General features: G+C 44.3%; 1 protein-coding gene across 1 annotated transcript in view; it reads left to right on the top strand.

Moving 5' to 3' along the window:
* The window catches only part of cckbra (cholecystokinin B receptor a), a 29,573-nt gene extending 9,213 nt beyond the window's left edge, over nt 1–20,360 (top strand). The window contains exons 5-9 of the mRNA XM_041032447.1: nt 7,193–7,441; nt 13,578–13,839; nt 17,661–17,788; nt 18,563–19,159; nt 19,424–20,360. Of these exons, the coding sequence (XP_040888381.1) occupies nt 7,193–7,441; nt 13,578–13,839; nt 17,661–17,788; nt 18,563–19,140 (1,217 nt within the window). The 3' untranslated portion in view covers nt 19,141–19,159; nt 19,424–20,360. The remainder of the gene's footprint in view (nt 1–7,192; nt 7,442–13,577; nt 13,840–17,660; nt 17,789–18,562; nt 19,160–19,423) is intronic.
* Nucleotides 20,361–20,638: the final 278 nt, after the last annotated feature.

Below are 20,638 nucleotides of genomic sequence, written 5' to 3'. Positions count from 1 at the left end.
TGCATTACTTTTATTGACCTTATACAGGAGGCAGGCATGAACATCAGCCGCAGTATAGGCTCAACTATCCCAAGAGCAATCAAACACCCGGGGCAGGGGGGGTGGGTGTGTTTGGTGTTTGACCAAGAGGAATGTCCTGCGGACAGATGCTGCTGCTTGCATCCTGTTCGTGAGGTGACACACAAACACTCCTCTTTTATTTACCTTCGTCCTTGGTGGACCTATTCCTCCTCTTCAGGCCATAGGAGAGCAAAGGAGCATGATTTTGCAGCTGTGTTGTTTCTCTTAGATGTGATGCTCCAGTTCTGGGACAGGAAATTAAAGCCCCACCCCACCACTTGTGGAATTACCCTGTTGGATTCATTGAATTGGAAATTCATTGCTTGCAAAACGACTGTGCTTCTGAAACAGTGGAGGGAAAAAAAAAGTACTTTCATGTTTGTTTTGACGCAGGTTTATTTAGTTATTGTAGTTGTTATTTTTGTTGTTATGGTGGGAATTTTTTTTTTTTTTTGCATAAATCTAAATAAATATTTGGAGCTCAAAACACTCAAGCAATTAGAGTTGAAATGGAAAAAAGTAAGCTGAAAAATTTTCACTTTACAGTTCATTTATTCACAGAAAGAACTCAAATGTTCAACTCATGATCATTTGCATTATTGATTAATCTGCAGATCAGTCGTTTAGTCTAAACAAAAAAACGGCCATTGCTGTTTCCTGTAGCCTAAGGTGACATTATCAAGTTGCCTGTTTTGTGCCACTTCCTGACTGAAGGGCGTATGCTTACACCTATATATCATATCATGTTACTGGGCTCATAACTTTGACCAACATAAGACTTATGATTGTATTTCAAATACAATAGACTATAGACTGCACCATTACACAGCTGTCAGCCCTACCTGAGTTATTTTGTTCTCCTTTCTCTTTTAGTTACTATAGATACTAAAGGGGTTTTCGAACTGAGGCGTGCCTCCCACGGGAGGTGTGGGAGAGTTGGGGGGGTTCAGAGAACTTGCCTGAGAATCGTCAGGTTTTTAAGTTGAAGTAATGTAGAATTAAACTATAGGTGAATCCTCCTGAAATTTAAATGCCCAAAACATCAGGGTTCTGAGTCTGAGACTCTTTTGTCTGCAGTGTAGAGCAGCAGTAAAACTGAAACCACATCTGACATGCATCACATTACAGTAATCACTGTGGACTCCTGAGAGCAGCTCAGGTCAGACAGAGCCTGTGTTTATGTGGAGCAACATCTGTAGCTGCACCTTGGCTTCGCCCCGGACGCTCTCCGCTCCCTGCTGATTCAAAGTGGCACTTTGCTGAGCTCACCCCGTTCTTTGGAGCGCACGTGTAATAAGTTATCACAAAGTGGATCTCATAAGCATGAAATGAACACAGTTTAATTTTTTTTTTTTTTTTCCAGAGAGAAACCAGTGAGAGAAAGGGTGGTGGGGGGCTCAGGAGGTGTCTTGTAGCAGAAATTAGCATCTCGTTCCCTTTGGGTATGTACACGGTGATGTAGCCTGTCATAACATGATCACGGTCATCAGATCAAATAATTGGAAAAAATTTGAAGCGACCTGGCGAGGCGGAACAAACAGCACCACAACACTCAGGCGCCGAGCGGCGGAGAATATTTGGAGCATCCTCCTTCCTGTTAATGAGCTGCTGCATCCTGTGCACAGTCCAATCCACACAAGCTCCAAAACCCTCCTCTTTTATTGTAGATTATACAAAGGAAAATGAATAAAAGATTCCAGCTTTTACTTATATATGCATCCCTCTCAGCAGCTCACTCCATGAAAACTCATATATCCCAGATTATAGGGGTAGATAGTGATGCTTGTAGAGTATGACAGCACCAATAAAGATCCCCTCAAACGTGTGCAGCACTCCTTCAACCATGCAATAGCTGTATCGATCTGTAATGCCCTGTGTCTCCACACCGGCTTTATTGACTCTCTATAGCGAAAGGAATGGAGAGAGGCAGAGCTGCAGCTTTATGGGTTTATCTGGTATCATCAGTTAGACTTGAAAGCACATGATGTGGGACTAATTTCACTGTCTGTTAATCCTTAGTCATGTAACTCACTAGCGTGGTGTAGGTGATGAAGTTAAAGCAGACCTGCTTTACAGGGATCCCTCAGCAGCTGCCACGACCGCAGTACGTGGCTAAGAAGTTTAGTGGTTCTGATAATTATCAACTGATTTTTACTCTGTGAGTTTTGAGTCTTAGGAGGATTGTTCAGGGTCCAGGTGTTCAGGGTCTGAACCGAGAAAGTCCGTGGTTGCACAGCAGCGCGTCAACCTTTGGAAACTCCGCTCGGCTTTGTTTACATAATGATTTATGAGAATGGAGTGGAAAACACCTCAGCTGAATGTTTAATTTGATTGCAGCACTGAGGTGCTGCTTCCAATGAGGCCGCGTTGAAGGGAATGAGGAAACCTCCCGTTGAATCAATTTAAACAAGCGAGAGGTCACGACAGTTAATTTCACTTCTTTTAATGAGTTTCTCGGTGGCAGTTTTGAAAGATCAATCACAGTCCAGACGGTCCAGACTGTTCTCGATCGTGGTTCTCCTCTTTGAGGACATCTCTTGTGAGAACAGCACCTTTATCACCCTAACACTGAGTAGATTATCAGAGGTTTATCTGGGCTTTCATTTGCTTTGACTGACAGGTGTCTCAGCCTGTTACACTAAAGAAGGTGGTTGTCTCAGATTCACAAAGCAAGCAAAGACTGATACCACTCTCAGCATCCTGTTAGCTTAGCTTCGAATCTATGTTCTTGTGTGGTGCTTTACAAATCTTCAGTTGGTCGTCACACATTGGCAGGCGTCTTCCTTCCTGTCCTTGTGTTTGCAGAGACAGCAGAGTGGACGGGGATTTACTGAATTTGTCACCCTCAGGAGAGGCTGCAGTGCAGTAACTCAGATTGTCGGCTAAACGCTTTAAATAGACATGAGCTCACGGATACAGTGTGCGTTATCTACCGTAAAGCTTATTGCCCGGTGTCTTCTCGAGTTTCCTGTCTCTTGGTTTGCTTCTTTACATGGTTTTAAGTTAAAAATATTCACTTTTTATTCCTTAAAACACGTTGACGACGCGGAGAAAGGAGGGATTCGTGAAATCAGAAGCCGCCATACATGTCTAACCTGAGCCTCGTGGGTAATTGAATATGTGCCGCACAAACAAGCTCTTTCGAACTTCCAAAAATTTCATTGTAATGTAGGATCAATAGTGTTCTCTCATGGGGTGATGTGGTAGAGAGACTAATTGAGTTGAATTGTGCTGACTGTAACACCAGCCCTCCTCATTACTGTGATAAAATGCGATACAGAGATGGGCTCCTGCACACTGAGCACTATGCTAAATTGCTGTCAAAGGATTCATTAGTCACCACATTTTTAAGCCCCAGTAATACAGTGCAGTCATGCATGGAGCACACAGTTTAAAAAAAAAAGGGAGGCCAACAGGTTAAATCTGCGTTTAGTCAGATTCATTCAGTCCAGATATGTTATTATATATCAAATGAGGATGTGCATAGAAAGCCCACTGATTGAGTTTTGTCCTTTTCAGAGATCCACATACCTGAGGCCTGAAATCAGACTCGGTATTCAGTGATTCTCCTCAGTGAGCCCGAGTCAAAGGCACGCCATCCCGATCGCTATCTTTTGATTGAATCTTTTAGGATACAAGACATGTCGTCAACTCTCTGAGCTTACCTCGGGAATATGAAGGGAGGGTAGCATCTTATTATTGGACATGACAACAGCAAAAGAGTGATGAGAGATTCAAAGCCAGAGCCGCGATGTGTGATACCAGCGCGGCGTGGACGCAGATCAGACATAAGAAGCAGCCTTCTACGCTGAGCAAACACTCATACCGAGCATGTTTGTAGTGGTTGTTTACTTGTTAAGGGTGAAATGACTCCAAAACACAGCCGCTAATGGTTATGAGGATATGAATGTTGATGTCTAATGAAAAGCAAATCCTTGAGCTTGGAAAGCTGGAAAAAGGTCTGGTCTGACTTGAACTGAACCAGTTTTCTTCATGTGCTGTTTCATACATGGACACAGCAGAAGGTGAATTACAGCAGCTCCCTGTTCTTAGCTCAGATTTAACATTCCCCTACTGTCTCTGGGAGATAACGTTGTTTTTCATATGGGAAAATGTCACTGATACATTTCCCGATGACATTTAAAAATAAAGAGGTCTCTCAGACTTTGTACTCAGAATGTAAATTTAATTTGAGGATGTTTTTCCCTTGGAAATGTCCCTGAGTTAAGATATTTCAAACAGCATCTCATCACAGTCTTCAGCCGCAGATGATGAACACAGAGGCAGCTCACATCTGTCCTTAAACGGAGACACAATCTCCTTATGCGCACACAAAATGATGACAACTGAGGAAACTCCATCTGCCGATGAACACTGTGAGAAAGGGCTGTTTTGTGTCAGCTGACTAACATTAGGTGGAAAAATAAGCATTTTCAAGACGTCCCATTGAGCTCTGGGAAATCTCTATGAACATGTTTGAAATTCGACAACCTGATTAATCAAATAATCAAGAAATAAACTGATCATTAAAATAATAATTAGACGTCTCAAAGCTGAGACACTTTGCTCTTAACGGCGCTGAAGAAAACGAATTAGTTACTGACTCCCACAAGTTCAGAACTTTTATTTCCTGACTCATGTCTGCTGCTTCACAGGTTCCTTTTTTTTTCCAAAGGGCTTTCTGCTCACTTGTAATTAGGAGGAACATCAGATTTGGACGGAGCTGACAGTCATTTCTAACAGTTTGGAACATTTCATCATCTCACGGGGGCCTCGCTGTGAAACACAGCCCCCGTGGCGAGGTTGTGATTAAAAGGATAGTTCAGAGCTCCGGCTCTTTTTCTGCAATCGTAAGATTATTGCTGCTCAATATTAATGGTCTTTGTGACGATTTATTCGTGTCTTGTGATGAGATCCAGCTCTATCGATCAAACTATTAAAAAAAAATACTCCACAACCTCCAGTAAAAAGCTTTCAAACCGCTTTCTGTGCCTATAAAGTTGTATTAAATGTAAAGAGAAGACAAAGTGAAGTAATGTAATTTTGTTTTAATGATCCCTGTGCTGAATCATAATTACAGTTTGCATAGCCGCAGCCAGTGGGATACACAGAGTTTAACTAAACATACATAAGTCTCAAATAAGCAAGGTGCAGTCATCACCCCTGAGGAGAACCAAAGTGAATTGTCCTGCACTCGATAGGCTCAGGGGAGCCAACATACCGCCGGGTGCTCAGTGAATAGATAATTCCATTTTCACTCGGCTGGATCGCGCAAGATCTAACACAACCGGAGCTGCTGAGCCTGTGGGAGCTCCCTGCTTTGTGTTTGTGTCGGACGTTAGTGCTGATTATGCATATCTCACCTAATTCTGTTGTGGAAATCAGACTTGTCACCTGTGCTGGCGAGTTATCCTTCGCTGACTGAAACACGGTGGCTGTTGCTTATATGAACTTGGTTCCAATCTTCAGCTGATGAAACTGCTCCGGGAGCCGTCAGAGGATTTTCTTATCAAAAGAATAATTCATAGTTTTTGCAGGTGCGGGCAGGTGGCAGAGATGATTAACATGCATGCTGCTGTGTCCTGGGTTCAAATCCAGACCTGGTCCGCCTTTTATCTCTGCTGTCTGCAGGTTGTCAGATAAATGCTAAATGATAACTCAGCCTAACAAACTGTTTTTTTTGTGTGTGTGTGTGTGTGTTAGTGTGCGCCTTCAAGGTGATGTGTGGCGTTGTGTCTGCAGGCTGCAGACCGTTAGACGTCTCCCATGTCTCGCTGTCTTTAATCAGAGGGCTCCGTCAGCGCAGCACATGGCCGGCCTTGACCTTGTCCTGTCAGATGCTTTCATTCTCAAACAGACTCGCCGTGACAGGCCAGCGTGAGTGAAGGGAGCATCCCCAAAAAGCCCCCGGCCGGGCCGTCCTGCTGCTCGCTGATGCTCAGCTGCACGGCAGCGCTGAAAGAAGGACGCCGCGTTTCTTTTAGAACTCGGCTTCATTCTTCAGTTTTTCAGACAGAAAACGTTCTGTCGTGGTTTTTAGAAGAAGCATGATGGACTGAGTGGATGATTAATAGTTACTCTGTCTATTCAGTGTAACAAAAGAAAGCCAAATAAATCACATCCAGTGTTATTAAATGAAATAATATCGATAAACAGCTGCTCTTTGTAACTCCAAACAGAGTACATCCGTGGACACAGGCTTGTAAAACTCTCCCTTCCCTGCTGCATAGGAGCCAGACCCCCTGACTGAAAGAGCCACAAAACCACTACAAACAGCGTGGCTGTGCTCTTTGTTGTCGCTTTGTGTCTGTCTCTGGCCATTTTGCATCATTTTGTAGTTGTTTCAATTCTCCTTGTAGCCATTTTACATGTAATTGGCTTCATTTTGTGTGTCTTTGTGGTTATTTGACATCTTTTTGAAGTCCTTCAGCATCCTTAGCTGTTGTGCGTCTCCTTTTCTTTCGGTTTTATTATTTCATTTATCGTTTGGTTCTTAGGACGAGCAGCAAAATATTGATTTAAGATTTTGATTATGGAGAGTAACTCTGTCTTTGCTCTTCTTTATGCACCTAGATTCTTATTTCCCGTGTGAACAGCCTGATACAACCTGTTATCCTCATGCTTTGATGCCATTTTGTTTTCTTTCACCTTTCTCTTCTTTGTCTTTCTTCTTTTATTGTTGCGTGTGTCATTTAATATGTGGGCTGCTTGAAAGATTGCAGGGGAAAGTGCTCCCTCCTGCATACAGATGAAGAAAATGTTCATTCTTGAACTCATTTTCCTCTTTAGGATCTGGGGGAAGTCTTTTGTCAACCAGCCAGCTCAATTAACGCACCAATCTTCTCCTGCCTCTTTTGTTTGTCCCTCCACTTCTTCTTCTTTGTTTATCGCCGTTCCCAGGAACATTAAACATTTTTCATCTCTCGCGACGACAACAGAAAGATCCCGCTCTCGCTCGGAGAGATTTTATTAAAAGGAGTTGGTGTTTCCTGTTTTATGTCCATTAATTCAAAGCTGTGTTCTTGATAATTCACTTGTGCCAACCTGCTTCCTTCCTCTAATGAATCAGCCGGACTACGTAGAAAAACAGAATTTATAAATGATGTCCTGTCTCTGTCTCCGTCTCTATCAGAGATGGACTCTCTGCGTATCCTGCTCTACTCGCTCATCTTCCTGCTCAGCGTCTTTGGCAACCTGCTGATCATCGTGGTCCTGATGCTGAACAAGCGTATGCGGACCGTCACCAACTCCTTCCTGCTGTCTCTGGCGGTCAGCGACCTGATGATGGCCATCTTCTGCATGCCCTTCACCCTCATCCCCAACATCTTAGAGGACTTCATCTTCGGGGCCTCCATGTGCAAGACCGTCACGTATTTTATGGGTGAGGATGAATCAGTACATTCAAACCATTTCCTGTTTTGTTTTTTTTAAATAAGATTAAACAAGACACTACATTTTAATAAGTGAGCTTTAGAGGTGCTGGTAGCTGAATTGTGTTACCATTAGATGAAGCCTGGCTAAGTCTGGCAAATTGTTTCTCCATTTCCTGTCTTTATGATTTATATTTTATAGCTCTTATATTAGAACCATCAATCTGCTGCTGCTCATAAACGTAGACGTGTTTTCCCAACTTCAGAGAGAAATGTGAACTGATCAGGACCAGGACTTTTGATTGGTGTTTGACTAGGGAGCAGACGCTAAGAGATAAAAAGTCACTACTACGATCATCACGTCAGCAGATGTGTTTAAGTGGGTTTTAAAAATGTTGCAGAAGAAAAGCTGAAATGAAAGTGTGGATTCGAGTTGCATGAAAAAGGACAGTTATTTCCAAAATCATACACAATGAGCTGCAGCCAGACCTCACAGGGTTTGATTTGAGTTTGATCATTTTATATAAGAACGAGCTGGCCATTCGGTGGCCTGGGTTAATAGGTGTTTTATTATTCTAACCTGGGAGTCTGGTGTGTTTTCACGGCCGGTAGCGGATCAGACACTGTGCTGCAGCTTTAGAATCCTGCCTGAAAATTGCTCCATATCCAACAAGAGCCTGTCTCTCAGAGAGGCTTTTTCTCCGGGGCTACATTTTTGCCTGTCAGAAGGTAACCATCACGCTGAAAGAGCTCCAACAGTCACACATCTTCAGGAGTGTGACTTAGCGATGAGCTGGCTCCCATCAAGGCCAGAGTCAAGGTGCCACGTGAGGCCTGAGTCAGACCGACGCACGAGAGACGGGAAAGAAACTGAAATCGGCTGCTGCTCTCGTCTCTTTGCTTCACTTTGAGCTCTGAGTGGTTGAGAAAAGCTATTGAATGGTGAGGTCCACAATCCTATTATTGTCTCAGAAATGTGATGCACCATCTGTGAGAGCAGGCTCGCCGAATCTCCTTTTCAATTCCTGGGTTCTCTGAGCTGTGATGAGGAAGCAGGGGGCAGGTAGGGGGTTGGAGGGGGGGCAGTTGACGGGGGGGGGGCAGCTGCTTCGGACTTTAAATACAAACTTTTTGTTATTTGGCTGCTGCGTCTTATTTTATGCTTTCAGAGTGGTTTAGCTGATATGAATGCTGGCCTTTTATTCAACTGTGAATAATAAATAGGTAGATAGGTTTTTGTTTTCTGCTCCAAGAACATTATCATTCTTGGGAGGCCGGAAACAGAGCCAGGTTAAGGCTAGAGGAGGCCCAGTTAGCTTGTTAGCTCAGTGGCTAATGGGAAAATAACTTCAACCAGTTCATTCAAAAGATGCATTAGATGCATTGGCAGTCCTCTTTTGTGGGAGCAGCTTATTCTCCGACAGAGGAGGTTAAATAAAAGTGGAAGGTGCGATAAGCTGTGATAGGTGCCTCTATTATGGACTGTCCAGGTCTCTGGTCCCTCCCTCAGTGTTGACCAGTGTGTGTTTGTGTGTGTGTGTCAGCGTTCATCCCAAGCTGAACTTGATGTGAGAGATTTTTTATGGATTGATTTCCACCCCGGTGAACAAAATTCACTGATTGCAGCAATTTGGTTGAGATGGATGGATTATCGCCTGTCGTCGCCCGAAGGGGGAAACATATATGACGTGGAAACTTTATCACACAAACACTGATCTACAAACATCAACATGTGTGTGTGTGTGTGTGTGGATGAACCTCCTCTGAGCCTATCATGAGTGACGCCTTCTATTAGCCGAAAGCAATCAATACCAAGGATCATTGCGACGATCCTCGCCCATTGATTTTTTTTGCGGCGAACCTGCTCGGCGAACTCATCTGTTAGCACACGCCCATTAGACATATAATACACCATCCATCCTTCTAGTCAACCCGTTCTCCCGTGCATCCATCCATCCATCTACCCCGAGCTCGATAATCATGTGAATCATAGCCCCTGTGCTGTTTTGGTGGCAGTTACAAGATCGATGTTGTAATATTCGGTGTGTGTGCGCACGCGTGTGTGTGTGTGTTTGCAGTCTTCAGTCACATTTATGAATCCATGTTTGTGTTCTTGTTGCTGGTCCTATGATGCAATTACCAACCAACTTAGCGGCTCAGTCTGTCTGCTGCCCCCGAGGTGCAGTTTGCATAATGTATTCGAATTAGAATTTGGTTTTTCGTGGCTTCCAGCAAACTTTTACAGCAATGGCTGCGAGAACATCTGGTACCTATAACACATCAATTCCATTTGTAATGTTTTATGTCTTTAGGGCTTCTTTAGGACATTCAACTGAGAGTTAGGTGTGACCTAAGAATTAACGGGCCGCGGTTTGAGCTCAGGAATGTGCCGAAAGATCCTCCACCGCAAACTTCAAACGCTAGTTAGGAAGCGGACGACTGCCAACGTCGGCTCGACTCGATGGTTAGTCGGCCGGTAATGAACTTGGCGGCACCTGGACCAGAATCTCTGCAGAATCTCCCTCAGTCGAACACCAGGCCTCTCAGCGCTGCCAAGTGTCAGGGAGTGAAAGCTTTAATCAGCACGTCTGTCTGCAAACTCCACTAGAAAAGACTCACAGAGGTAATAACTGGGACATATGAGAAATGAATATAATGGAAAACTGTCCACTCTTTTTAATATACACACAGAAAAAGTATCAACACCAGCAGCAGTTATACTGAGCTGCTGGCTCTGCTTTATTGCTTGGTGTTTAAATAGCATATGCAAGCATATTAATGCATGAGAGGGAGGGTGATCTATATACAGCTGCTGCAGTGTGTTTTAAAGTGGGTTTTACTGCACCAAGTTTTTCTCTTTTGTTTTCTAACTCTTCCTTAGAGGCCAAACAAATTGGCCCATCACGAGTGCCGATCTCCGATCAGTGTTGCCGTCCCCTGGCAGTAATAAAACAGATGGTCGAGGGGACCTGGACTGAAATGTTGAAAGGGTTGATGAATTCGGGCCCCGGGCGGCCCCCCGGGATGAGAATCTAATCCCTCAGACAGAGACGCTCAATTTCTTTGAGCTGCCTGTGACTACCTGCAGCCGCGTATCATCCATTCAAATCACAGGGCCGGTCAGTGCCCATACATCACCTGGCAGTGCACTTCCCTTCAGTACGAACACGCACAACCTCCAGCTATCAGTCTTTTTAAAAGCCAGGGTTTGAAAACATCAGCCGTTTGAAAACCTGTGGCTCTATTTCACGCAGGCTTCACGCTGTAATGGGGGCTCTACAGGGGCCGAGCTGCTCATCTTCATGTATCCCTGCCCTGAAAAATGGTATATAAATATGTGTTAAAGTGGTCTGCCAAATATAATGAGCCAATCCCACCCCGCGGTGCTTCTCCTCATAAGAGGGAAATATAGCCCGGCTTCTCATGCAGTTTTTATGCCGGCTGGTGGCGAAGCTGACGGAGTCATTCCGTCATTCGTGTTACTGAAACAGGAAAGTAAGCGCACCTTTCAAGCCTGAAAACAAGGAAATATGTGTTTTCCTTTTTTTTTTTTTTTTTTTGCTGAGACATACAGAAGAAAATCAGGAGTTGTGTTTGGGTGGAAGCAGCAACTTCCTCCTTCCGCTGCAGTTTTTGATGGGATGTCATGTGTCAATGTGTCAAGTGTTAATTAGTGAGCTGTAGAGGTGCTGGTAGGCGTATTTAGGATGGAGCCAGGCTAACTGTCATCCAGTGTTTGCGGTCTTTGTGCTAAGCTCACATGCTTTAGCCTCATATATTTTTATCAGACAGAAAAGAATAATTGTATTTTCCTAAAATAACAAACTCTTAAACTCTTAAATTCCTTGACTTGTTTCTTTTTTTTTCATTTGAAACTTACCCACAGTCTTTCTGACACTCTCTCTTTAATACTTTTTGTCTTTTAATCCTGCTTTTTGTCTCTTTTTTTTTTTTTTTTTGGTAAACCATGTGCGACTTAAATAATGCGTGTTCTATTCTTTCGTCTGCTCGTTGTTTTTATTGTTTCTTTTGATTACTCCTCTTCCTCGCCACGCTGCAAAAGAGAGAACAAGATCAAATTTCCTACCTCTCGGTGTTCCTCGTTTCCACAATCAGTATAAGCTGGCGCTGTGGCTGGGCATGACTGCCTTCAAGCATCAACAAAAGAACCCCCCCACCCCCATGTGTGTGATTTGGTCTTTCAGTGTCTGTGCTTAGCACTTGAAAGAGACGTGTGGGTGTGAGAGACTTATTGTGCGAGACTCGGTACGGTGCCGGTGCACCGTTAAGATCTGTATGTGTTGACTGTGCCACCCACCTCCTTCTGCTTAGCCGGAGCTGGCTCAGTCCTAGTTGACCGGTAGTTTACAGCGGTCAACAGTCAGTCAGGATTGTGTCACGCAGCGAGTGGGCTGCCTCTCCATCCGGTGCTTTCGCAAGAAGGCTTTTACACCCTGAGCCTACGGACAGTGGGAACTCTTTGATAAAAAAACAAACATTGTAACTCACTCCCAGATTTTCGGAGCACATAAATATATATCCCAATCTCTACTTCTCTCTCTGTATCCCAAATATTTGCTTATGCATACAGATTTTGTAGCTTCTTCATTGTAGTTTTATTTGTAGATACTCTTAGCCTAAGTTTTAGGTGATGCAAACAGGAAGTATGATGTTGCTGTGGATTCAGAGAGTTACGCTGTGGGCTACAACTTTTTTTTTTAGCCTATATTTACTTAACTTTACTTAACCTGTGCTGAATTAGCTGATAGCACTTCCTGTATACAGTGTACTCATGGATGTGCAGACAGTTACCACTGGATTGCTGTGATACTGAACAAAGCTTAAAAATATGAATCATTCCAAGGCAAGTTCTGCTCTATAAGGTGAATCTTTTTTTTTCCCCCTATGATTTCTAAGCAGGTCTATGGATTTATTCATGATGGACATCAGAGTTAAAGATGTCCTCTGGTCAAATTATAATAACTAGCTTTCTGTTTTTAGGACATGACACACACCTGTCTCTTCCACATCAGCCAGTGTCTTTGCCTCACCTCTCACCTCTCGTCTGTCAGGAGCCAGGCAGGTTTTGGTTTGGTGTAGTATCCTCTCAGCAACAATCGAAAAAATTACTCCGTCTTGCAAACAACTGACGTTCTTATGATAATTCACAGCAGAGTCTCCGACAGCTCACGGAGCATAAAAGGCATTGAGATGTCTTTTTGTGACGATGATGTTCTCTTTGTTCTCGAGTCTCTCTACGAGTCCGCTCCTTTGTTCTGTTAGTGCGGGAATAAGATAAAGCCGTCGTCTGCTTCTATCAAACTCCGCATCACATCCCACACCAAATCCACACGGTCCTCTTTCTTCTCTAGGTTGCCGTCCACAGATATATGGGTTTTTAAAGTTTTGCAGTTGCACTAAATCCTTAATCTTTTAGCCTCTGATAACAAAGATTTTATCGATGGTTTGCAGGAGAGAAAGGCTGCTCCAGCAGAGGGACAGGATAAAGCCGGAGCAGTCCACCACTCAAATACTTAATATGGCTCCTGTAAATTGATTTGCACCATGCTCATAGGAGTATGCATAATGACTCCCTCCCTTGAGTGATAACGCAAAGCTATGGTTCAGACAGGACAAGCTCCTCTGTCATGAAGGAACAATGAGCGGGGGATGAATGATGTGACGGTGAAACGGTGGATTGAAGTTGTTGCCTCTCGTAAACGACGGAGGATCAGTGTGGTGAATTAAATCCTGGGGGGGGGGGCGACTGCCGGTGACACACAGGTATGGGTTTATTATTGCTACTCGTCTCACCCCAGCTCACCCTCAGAACAAAGGCTGTGCACTGAGCGAGCTTCCTCCCCCTCTGCAGAACATGCATATTCATACATGCAAATAGAGCTTCGCCTTGGATTGTCTCTGAAGGAATTTGACCCGTGCTGAACGCTATAGAGACAGTGTCCTTGGATAAGAGAGATTCTGGTGTAGCACTAAGCAGACTTGTCTTATATATAGCTTTCTAACTGCCTGAGACAGTGGTGATGGAGCAGTTTGGAGTTTGTTTGACTAACGGATTTAATGGCACGGTTCTTGTTTGTAGAGTTTAATCAGCCTTTTGCTCTCTGAATGTTTACCTCTCCCCTGCAGGGATCTCCGTCAGCATCTCCACCTTCAGCCTCGTGGCCATCGCCATCGAGAGGTACAGCGCCATCTGTAACCCGCTGAAGTCCCGCGCGTGGCAAACCCGGTCCCACGCTTACCGCGTCATCGCCGCCACGTGGGTGGCGTCGCTGCTAATCATGGTGCCCTACCCGGTGTTCAGCAACCTCAGGTCCTTCCCCAAGGCCAACGGTACTGTGGGCCACATGTGTCGCCTGGTCTGGCCCAGCCATCAAGCTGAACAAACCTGGTAAGTACTGGTGGGATGATGAGGCCTCTCAACCTCTACACAAAGTCTGTGAAAACTTTTTAAAGATTTCATTTGCATGGCAGTAATTAGGTGGACGTGCCTCCACAATCATGACAGGGATTAGCGAGTAAAAGATGAGTGTATGACGTCGGTTAGCGAAGGGAAAACACTCTGCATGGCTTGGCTCCTAAATATGTAGAGAAACGACCCATTTACATTCAGTGTAATTGTGTAATTTACATATGCATCGGCAAGACAAGCAGAAAGAAGCTTCATTGATTTAAAGCAGTGCGACCGCTTTCCAGAAAATAGATTGCATGCTGATTTGGTCAATTTGAAAATATCTCAATTTTCTGGTACACACCTCATTGTTCTCAGAGCCCTAAAAATCTCTCCCTGTGTAATCTCTAATTTAAGATGATAAAGGTGAGCAGGCAGATCCTGTTGAGACTTAATTAGAGACGGATTGGTTTCCTGGAAAAGCAGGGGTCATTCCAAAAGACGGAGGAGCTGGGAAAGACAGCGGAGACGACATCATTAGACCGGGATACTGCAGATGACGTGTCTGCCTTCAGTATTGCTGCTGCGAGGACGCATGTTGCCACTTTGCCGTCATTTTAAATTAACGTGATTGTTCTTCGGCTCCTACTCTGAGAAGGAGGGGAGAGTAAAGCTCATGCAAAAGGTCGACGGAGAAATGATTACTGCGGCTGGGGTCTGGATTGCTCTGCATTAGGAAAGCCATCCATCCACCTACACGCCCTCTGAGGACCAATAGACGCTTGTTTGTTGTTAAAAGCACATGTTAGACATCTTGGGACATACTACTCCGGGATTTTCTTAAATCTGTCCATAAACAACTCCGGCTGCTGCAGGATGCTGCAATTAAAAATGAAGAAGAAGCTGAACGTGGCAAGACCTTGTACATCTCTACATGACAGCCTTTTGTGGTCTGACTCTCTGAAGGATTCTGTTTTCTCCTAACTGTCTATCAAACTCTTAAAGCTTCACTGGGAAAGACGAGGCAGTGGGAGACCAGTTAATTAGTCTGCTCGGCTGAGGAGGAGGAGGACGAGGAGGAGGAGGAAGAAAGCCGAGGCTCAGATGTCAAAAGTCCAGATGTGTCACGGAGCACGAGGACCTTTCAAGTTTTAATTCACAGTTTCATCTTCACCCATCATGACATGTCTTTTAAATTACTCTGAAATCAGAGGTTAAAACTTCGACTGCGAGGAGCTAACACCTTTTCCATCGACCTCTCACTGTATGAAAATGGCACCTTTTTTTTTTTTTCCCCGCCTAATGAAGCCGTGCACAGAGTTATTGAAGCATCCAATTTTAGACTGAAATCACAGTCTGAGATGAGACAGCAAATGATATCGAGACACATAAGAGCCATCAAGTGGGTAATGAGGCAAAGAATTTGAAAATTTGATGATTTTTAAGGTTTATAATTACGATTCTACGCAGCCAGTTTTAAAATAATCTTACTATACGTTGCAGACATTTTTGTTTTTCGAAGACAAACCTTGACCCGTCCTCAACCCAGACAGTCAGACTTTCATTATGGCCTATAAATGTCTCAAGCATATTTTATGATCTAATATTCAATGCCATTTACATTATACAGCTTACAGTGCACATCTAACCTACAGCTGCTTTGCATTATTAAAGCACTTTAGATATAGATGGCATAGCTCATGATCAGACAAATAGAACCTGCAGCACTTTATGGGAGAGGTTTACCTGAAGAAATGTCTTCAGATTGGGTCCAACTTTTTTTTTGGACCAGTGAGTTAGTCCATCCAAGTTTATAGACTCTTGAGGACAGAAGTTACCAGCCCTAACCTGCAAAGAGTGTTTCTTTAGCACCCTCCAGCTCTGAGTTTAGCAAATAAATGTAGAAATCAGCGATGAAGAGATTCAAATTCTGCAAAGGAAGACAACGTCCAAATGTCCACGTCTCCCCTCTGGGTTTATTTGTAGTTGTGTTTGTGGTGCAGAAATGTGTCCCACACACATTTTTGATTTTCTTTGATGATTAATACGAAGCACCTTTCCCAGCTGATAATCACTCTTAGGTGATGTGGGGAACAGAGGGAGCTCCGTATGAATATTCATCAGGTTTTTTTGTTTTTTTTTCATGTGTCCCTCTGCTACAGCTCCATCCATCTGGGTTTCCCCTCGAGGAAAAAACACACACACAGAAATCCACCAGCACCTTTTTTTTTTTTTTTGGTTAGTGTGTTCCTGCACTCCTACGTGTTCACTTCCTGACAGCTTTTGTCCAACAGATTTTCAGTATCAAACAGGCAGCTGATGAGAGGCCTTTTTTTTTTTTCCTGCAAACGAGAAGTGAAAGAGAGAGGCTGTGCAGAGTTCAGAGGGTTGGCCCGGGAAGACATTAGAATATCAGAGAACGAATGAAACCCCCGTCTCTTCCTCTCTGCTGTCGCTTTCATGTGCTCACTGATGTGCGCCGCAGACGTCGGTGGCTAAGAAGAGCATCCTCTGATTACAGCCAATCAAACGGGAGATGTGGCTGCAGATGGTAAAGATTTATTACGATCAAAGTGACGTCCGGTCTCCACAGGTTCTCCATCTTATTCATTCATGGCTCACTCTTTGTAGTTTTCTCTTTTACAATAATTGCGCAAGTCCTTCACCTAAATAGGTTTTTATTCACGCGACTCACTGATAAAGATCTATAGCTTTATTATCTCTTATGCATCTCACTCATTGTACTCTTCAAGGGTTGAATATACTTTGACACAGATGCTGAGACGCTGACTTTGTTCGGTTTCTTTGTTCTTTACTTGGTTCACAATTTTTTTTTTCCCTGCGAGATATCATCCATCCAGGCACTCGAGGGAGCCCCGATCGTTATTCTTTCTGCGCGAAGAAAAAAAAAAATGGCACATTTATGATCAGAAAACAGCTGAGTACACAGCCCCAAGCTGTACAGAATGTCTCTGATGGTTTTATTACAGCATATTTAACCGTGTTTGTTTGGTAAAATGTAATTTCATGCAGCAAATGGCCTCTAAAAAAAAAATAGTCACTTGTTTTTCTGTGGTGAAATAAATAACCATGTGTGCTGTCATGCTGCGTTCAGATGAAGTCCTGTTGTTACCATGTGTCAATATGCACTGCGTTACTGTGTAAACTCTCAATATGTCAAAAGGTGGGTTTGATAAGGTTGTGTTGAAAACCTTTCCGGGAGTTAAACAGGACGGCTGCCTCCTTCTCTAAGATAATAGGCCACAGTGTGTTGTAGTGTTAGACCTGCAGCAGCTAACTGATCCAACTGGTCTAACTAACCCACTTCACTCTGCAAACTACGGAGAGCTCATGTGTACTCATGTTTGGATACTGCATGAATTTGACTTTAGCTGGTGAACACAGTGGAGCATTCACCAGCTTCAGAGCCCCGTATTTCCCTCTGAATTTAAAATACAGATAATCCGAAAAGAGATGGAGGCAGTGTAGAGGAGGGTTAAACTGCAAAACTGGCCCCCAGGATGCTGCAGTACCTTTTTGCCAGACAGCATGGGGGTAAAAGGGAGAGGGGTCAGCCATCTGCAGGGTTTTCAGCACAGCTCCAACACATGCATGAAGGTGAATGAGGAAAGATCCAGTTTGTTTATTCACAAGTACGTTTTTCAGATAGTTTTCTTTGAGTAGCTGCAGAGTCTGAAGTGCTGTGTAGGTTTGTTTGGGCTGATTCTGTTCAGATGGTGGTGTTACTCTTTCTCTGTGTCTGCGTGTGTGTGTGTTTTTTTTTTAACGCCTCTCTTTTTTCCATTCTGGCTGTTTTTCAGGTATGTGCTGCTGCTGTTCACTCTGTTCTTCATCCCGGGAGTAGTGATGATTATAGCCTACGGTCTGATCTCCAGAGAGCTGTACCGAGGTATCCAGTTTGAGCTGAGCCAGAACAGAGAGACCACCGGTGAGGCCCATCATAAATTCACTCCGAGCTGCAAAAGGCTTTTTGCTTCACATTGATTTGACTCATAGTGGAGATGAAAACATCTATTTCACTTTTTACAGACCTGTGCAAACCTGCAGTGAATTACAACAGGAAACCAGGATTCATTTAAAATATGGCAGCTGCTGGGAATAACACATTTCAAATTAAATACACATCTGTTTGAATGTCTTCCTTCGTGTTTTAAATAAATATATAATATATAATAAATACAGTAAATATTACATACAGTTTTCTGACGTGGACACAGGGAGATTTGTTTTGCCTCAAGCAGTGAGTGACATATTTTGTCGCTACCTACAGGTTCTGCACCTGTTACATCCAAAAATACACTCAGCTGTCACAAAGCCTGCTCTGGTTGTTTTCATGCCTGTGTGTGTGTGGAACTTCTCCGTGGCCTCACAACAACATAGCAATGTAACACGGTCCCTCCAGGTGAATCATAAGTGCTGGTCTAACTGCTGGTTTCCATGGAGTCCAGTCTGAGCTTGAGACTCTCTGAAATAGCCTTCAGTGGTGACTGTTGATCTTCTGCTAAATGTTGAGGATGATTTCTTTGTGATGCTGCTAAATAATGAACTTCTATTCTTGGCAGTGAATCTGTGTTTTGTGGAACACTTCCTGTTCCTGCTCCCCTCTTTGGATATTTTTGCCTACACACTGTGAAGTTTGTGAACGTTTAATAGTACGTTTTTAGTGTTTGTTGGGTAACACTGTGGCCCTGACCCTCCGCAGGCCAGAAGAATGGCGTAGGCAGAGCCATGGCAGGCTCCAATGATGACGATGACGGCTGCTACATCCAGGTGGCGAAAAAACCCTCCTCTGCGGTGGAGCTCCCCACCCTCTCCGCCTCGTCCGGCGCCGCCCAGGCCAAGACCGAGCGCGCCCGCAGTAACACCTCGGAGGCCAAGCTGCAGGCCAAGAGGAGAGTCATCCGCATGCTGATGGTGATTGTAGCGCTCTTCTTCATCTGCTGGATGCCCCTGTACACAGCCAACACCTGGAAAGCCTTTGACCTGAACTCGGCCTCCAAAGCCCTCTCAGGAGCGCCCATCTCCTTCATCCACCTGCTGTCCTACACCTCTGCCTGCGTCAACCCCATCATTTACTGCTTCATGAACACGCGCTTCCGCAAGGCCCTGCTGTCCACCTTCGCCTGCTGCTGCCGCAGCCGTCTCTGCCGCCGGTGCTCGTGGTGCAGGAGGAGGGAGGGAGGAGAAGATGGCATCACCGCCGCCTCCATGGCCACGTCGATGGCTACCTCCATGTCCAAGTTCAGCTACACCACCGTCAGCACCACCGGCACCTGCTGAGCCTGGAAGGAGAGCTGAGGTGGGCACATCAGAGGCTGATGGGCAGCAGTTACTGAGTGCACCATCTCTCTTTTTTTTTCTTTTTTCCAATCTCCTGTTTTTCACTCTTCATCTTAATATGCTGTGAGTCATGTGCTGAGTAATACCCCTGCCCTCGTTTATGAGGTCTTTTTTAAAAGGTCTCGTCCAAATTCCGCGTGCATGGCTGCAGAGCGTGAGGCCCGGGAAAACCAACCGCTGTTTTCAGTTTGGTGACATTCTTTCTCTTCTGTTTAATTGGCAGCGTTCGCTTTGTTGCATCCTGGAGAGAACATCAAGTGCCTGTGCTCTTTTGTGCGGCTTCGTCCTGGTAAGGTTTGTTCACCGGCTGAGACTCACGTTTCAGCGAGAAACTGCGCTGAGAATACAAATTCTGTTGTACGTGTAGATCCTGTCTCCATGTTCTCGTCGTGCCAAAGGTTTATGTCTGGTGAGGACTCATTAACTCTGTGATGAATCAGTATGGATCAGCTGCTTTTGTGTTAAATGTTGCTGTTGTTGTCTCGGCTGTCAGAATTATTTTATTGACGAGGTAACTTTGGACACTAGAGTTTCTGAAATCACCTTGTTTACACTGGAATATATGAAAGCTCCTCGCCTTCCTGTGAGCTAGTGTTTTGCTCTTGTTGTGTTACGCTTCATCACTTCTTGTGCGTAAGGCAGATTTTTCCTGCAAGTACACAAACAACAGGAAGAAGAAAAAAATCATTGATGGGGCTGATTCTGTTGATTCTTCAGTAATGACGGGATGTTTTTGACCCTTTTGCAAGAACCACTCTGTGATTCAGGATGATGAGGCAGGTGCGTCTTTATAGAAGCATCTTGAAGATAAACATCTGAAGACGATAATTTAGCATTTTCTCCCAGCATGCATAAACAAGGCGGCGTGGTGTATTAGAGAGTGAAAGTGGGATCAAACAGGCTTGGAACTTAAATCTCCGGTCAGCGCTGCTACAGATGTACATTGAATACTGATGCAGCTGCCCCTGCCGCCGATGGCACGGTAAAAATGCTTTAGTCAAACACACCTTTTCCGCTCAATTATCTCTGTGGTGTCTTTAATGTACTCTCTCTCTTTCTCTGCCTTCCACAGTGCTGCCAATTACTCTGAGCATTACCTAAGTACAAAGCCCCCCCCACCCCCCCACCCACCGTTTCCAGGCTCAGACTAACAAGGTGTTTCTCGGGGACCCTCTCCCACACTGCAGACCTCACGGCTCTGCCTCGGTGAAACTGACAACAAATATGTCTCCGTTCGCACGCTCCACTCCAATCATTATACTGACAACAACAAACTTTATGTATAAAGAAGCTGTGCACAAAGCAGGGAGCTCACAGTGCGCTCCCAGAGAGAGAACTGAGGAAATCAGACACTAGAAAACGGAGTAAAAATAAGTAGGTAACTAATATAAATAATAATAAAGTAGAGTAAGAAATACAAGCAGTAATAGTAATACCC

Source organism: Toxotes jaculatrix, chromosome 24, assembly GCF_017976425.1.
Source record: "Toxotes jaculatrix isolate fToxJac2 chromosome 24, fToxJac2.pri, whole genome shotgun sequence".
NCBI classification, from domain to species: Eukaryota; Metazoa; Chordata; class Actinopteri; family Toxotidae; genus Toxotes; species Toxotes jaculatrix.
This window is presented reverse-complemented; position numbering and strand designations above follow the sequence as displayed.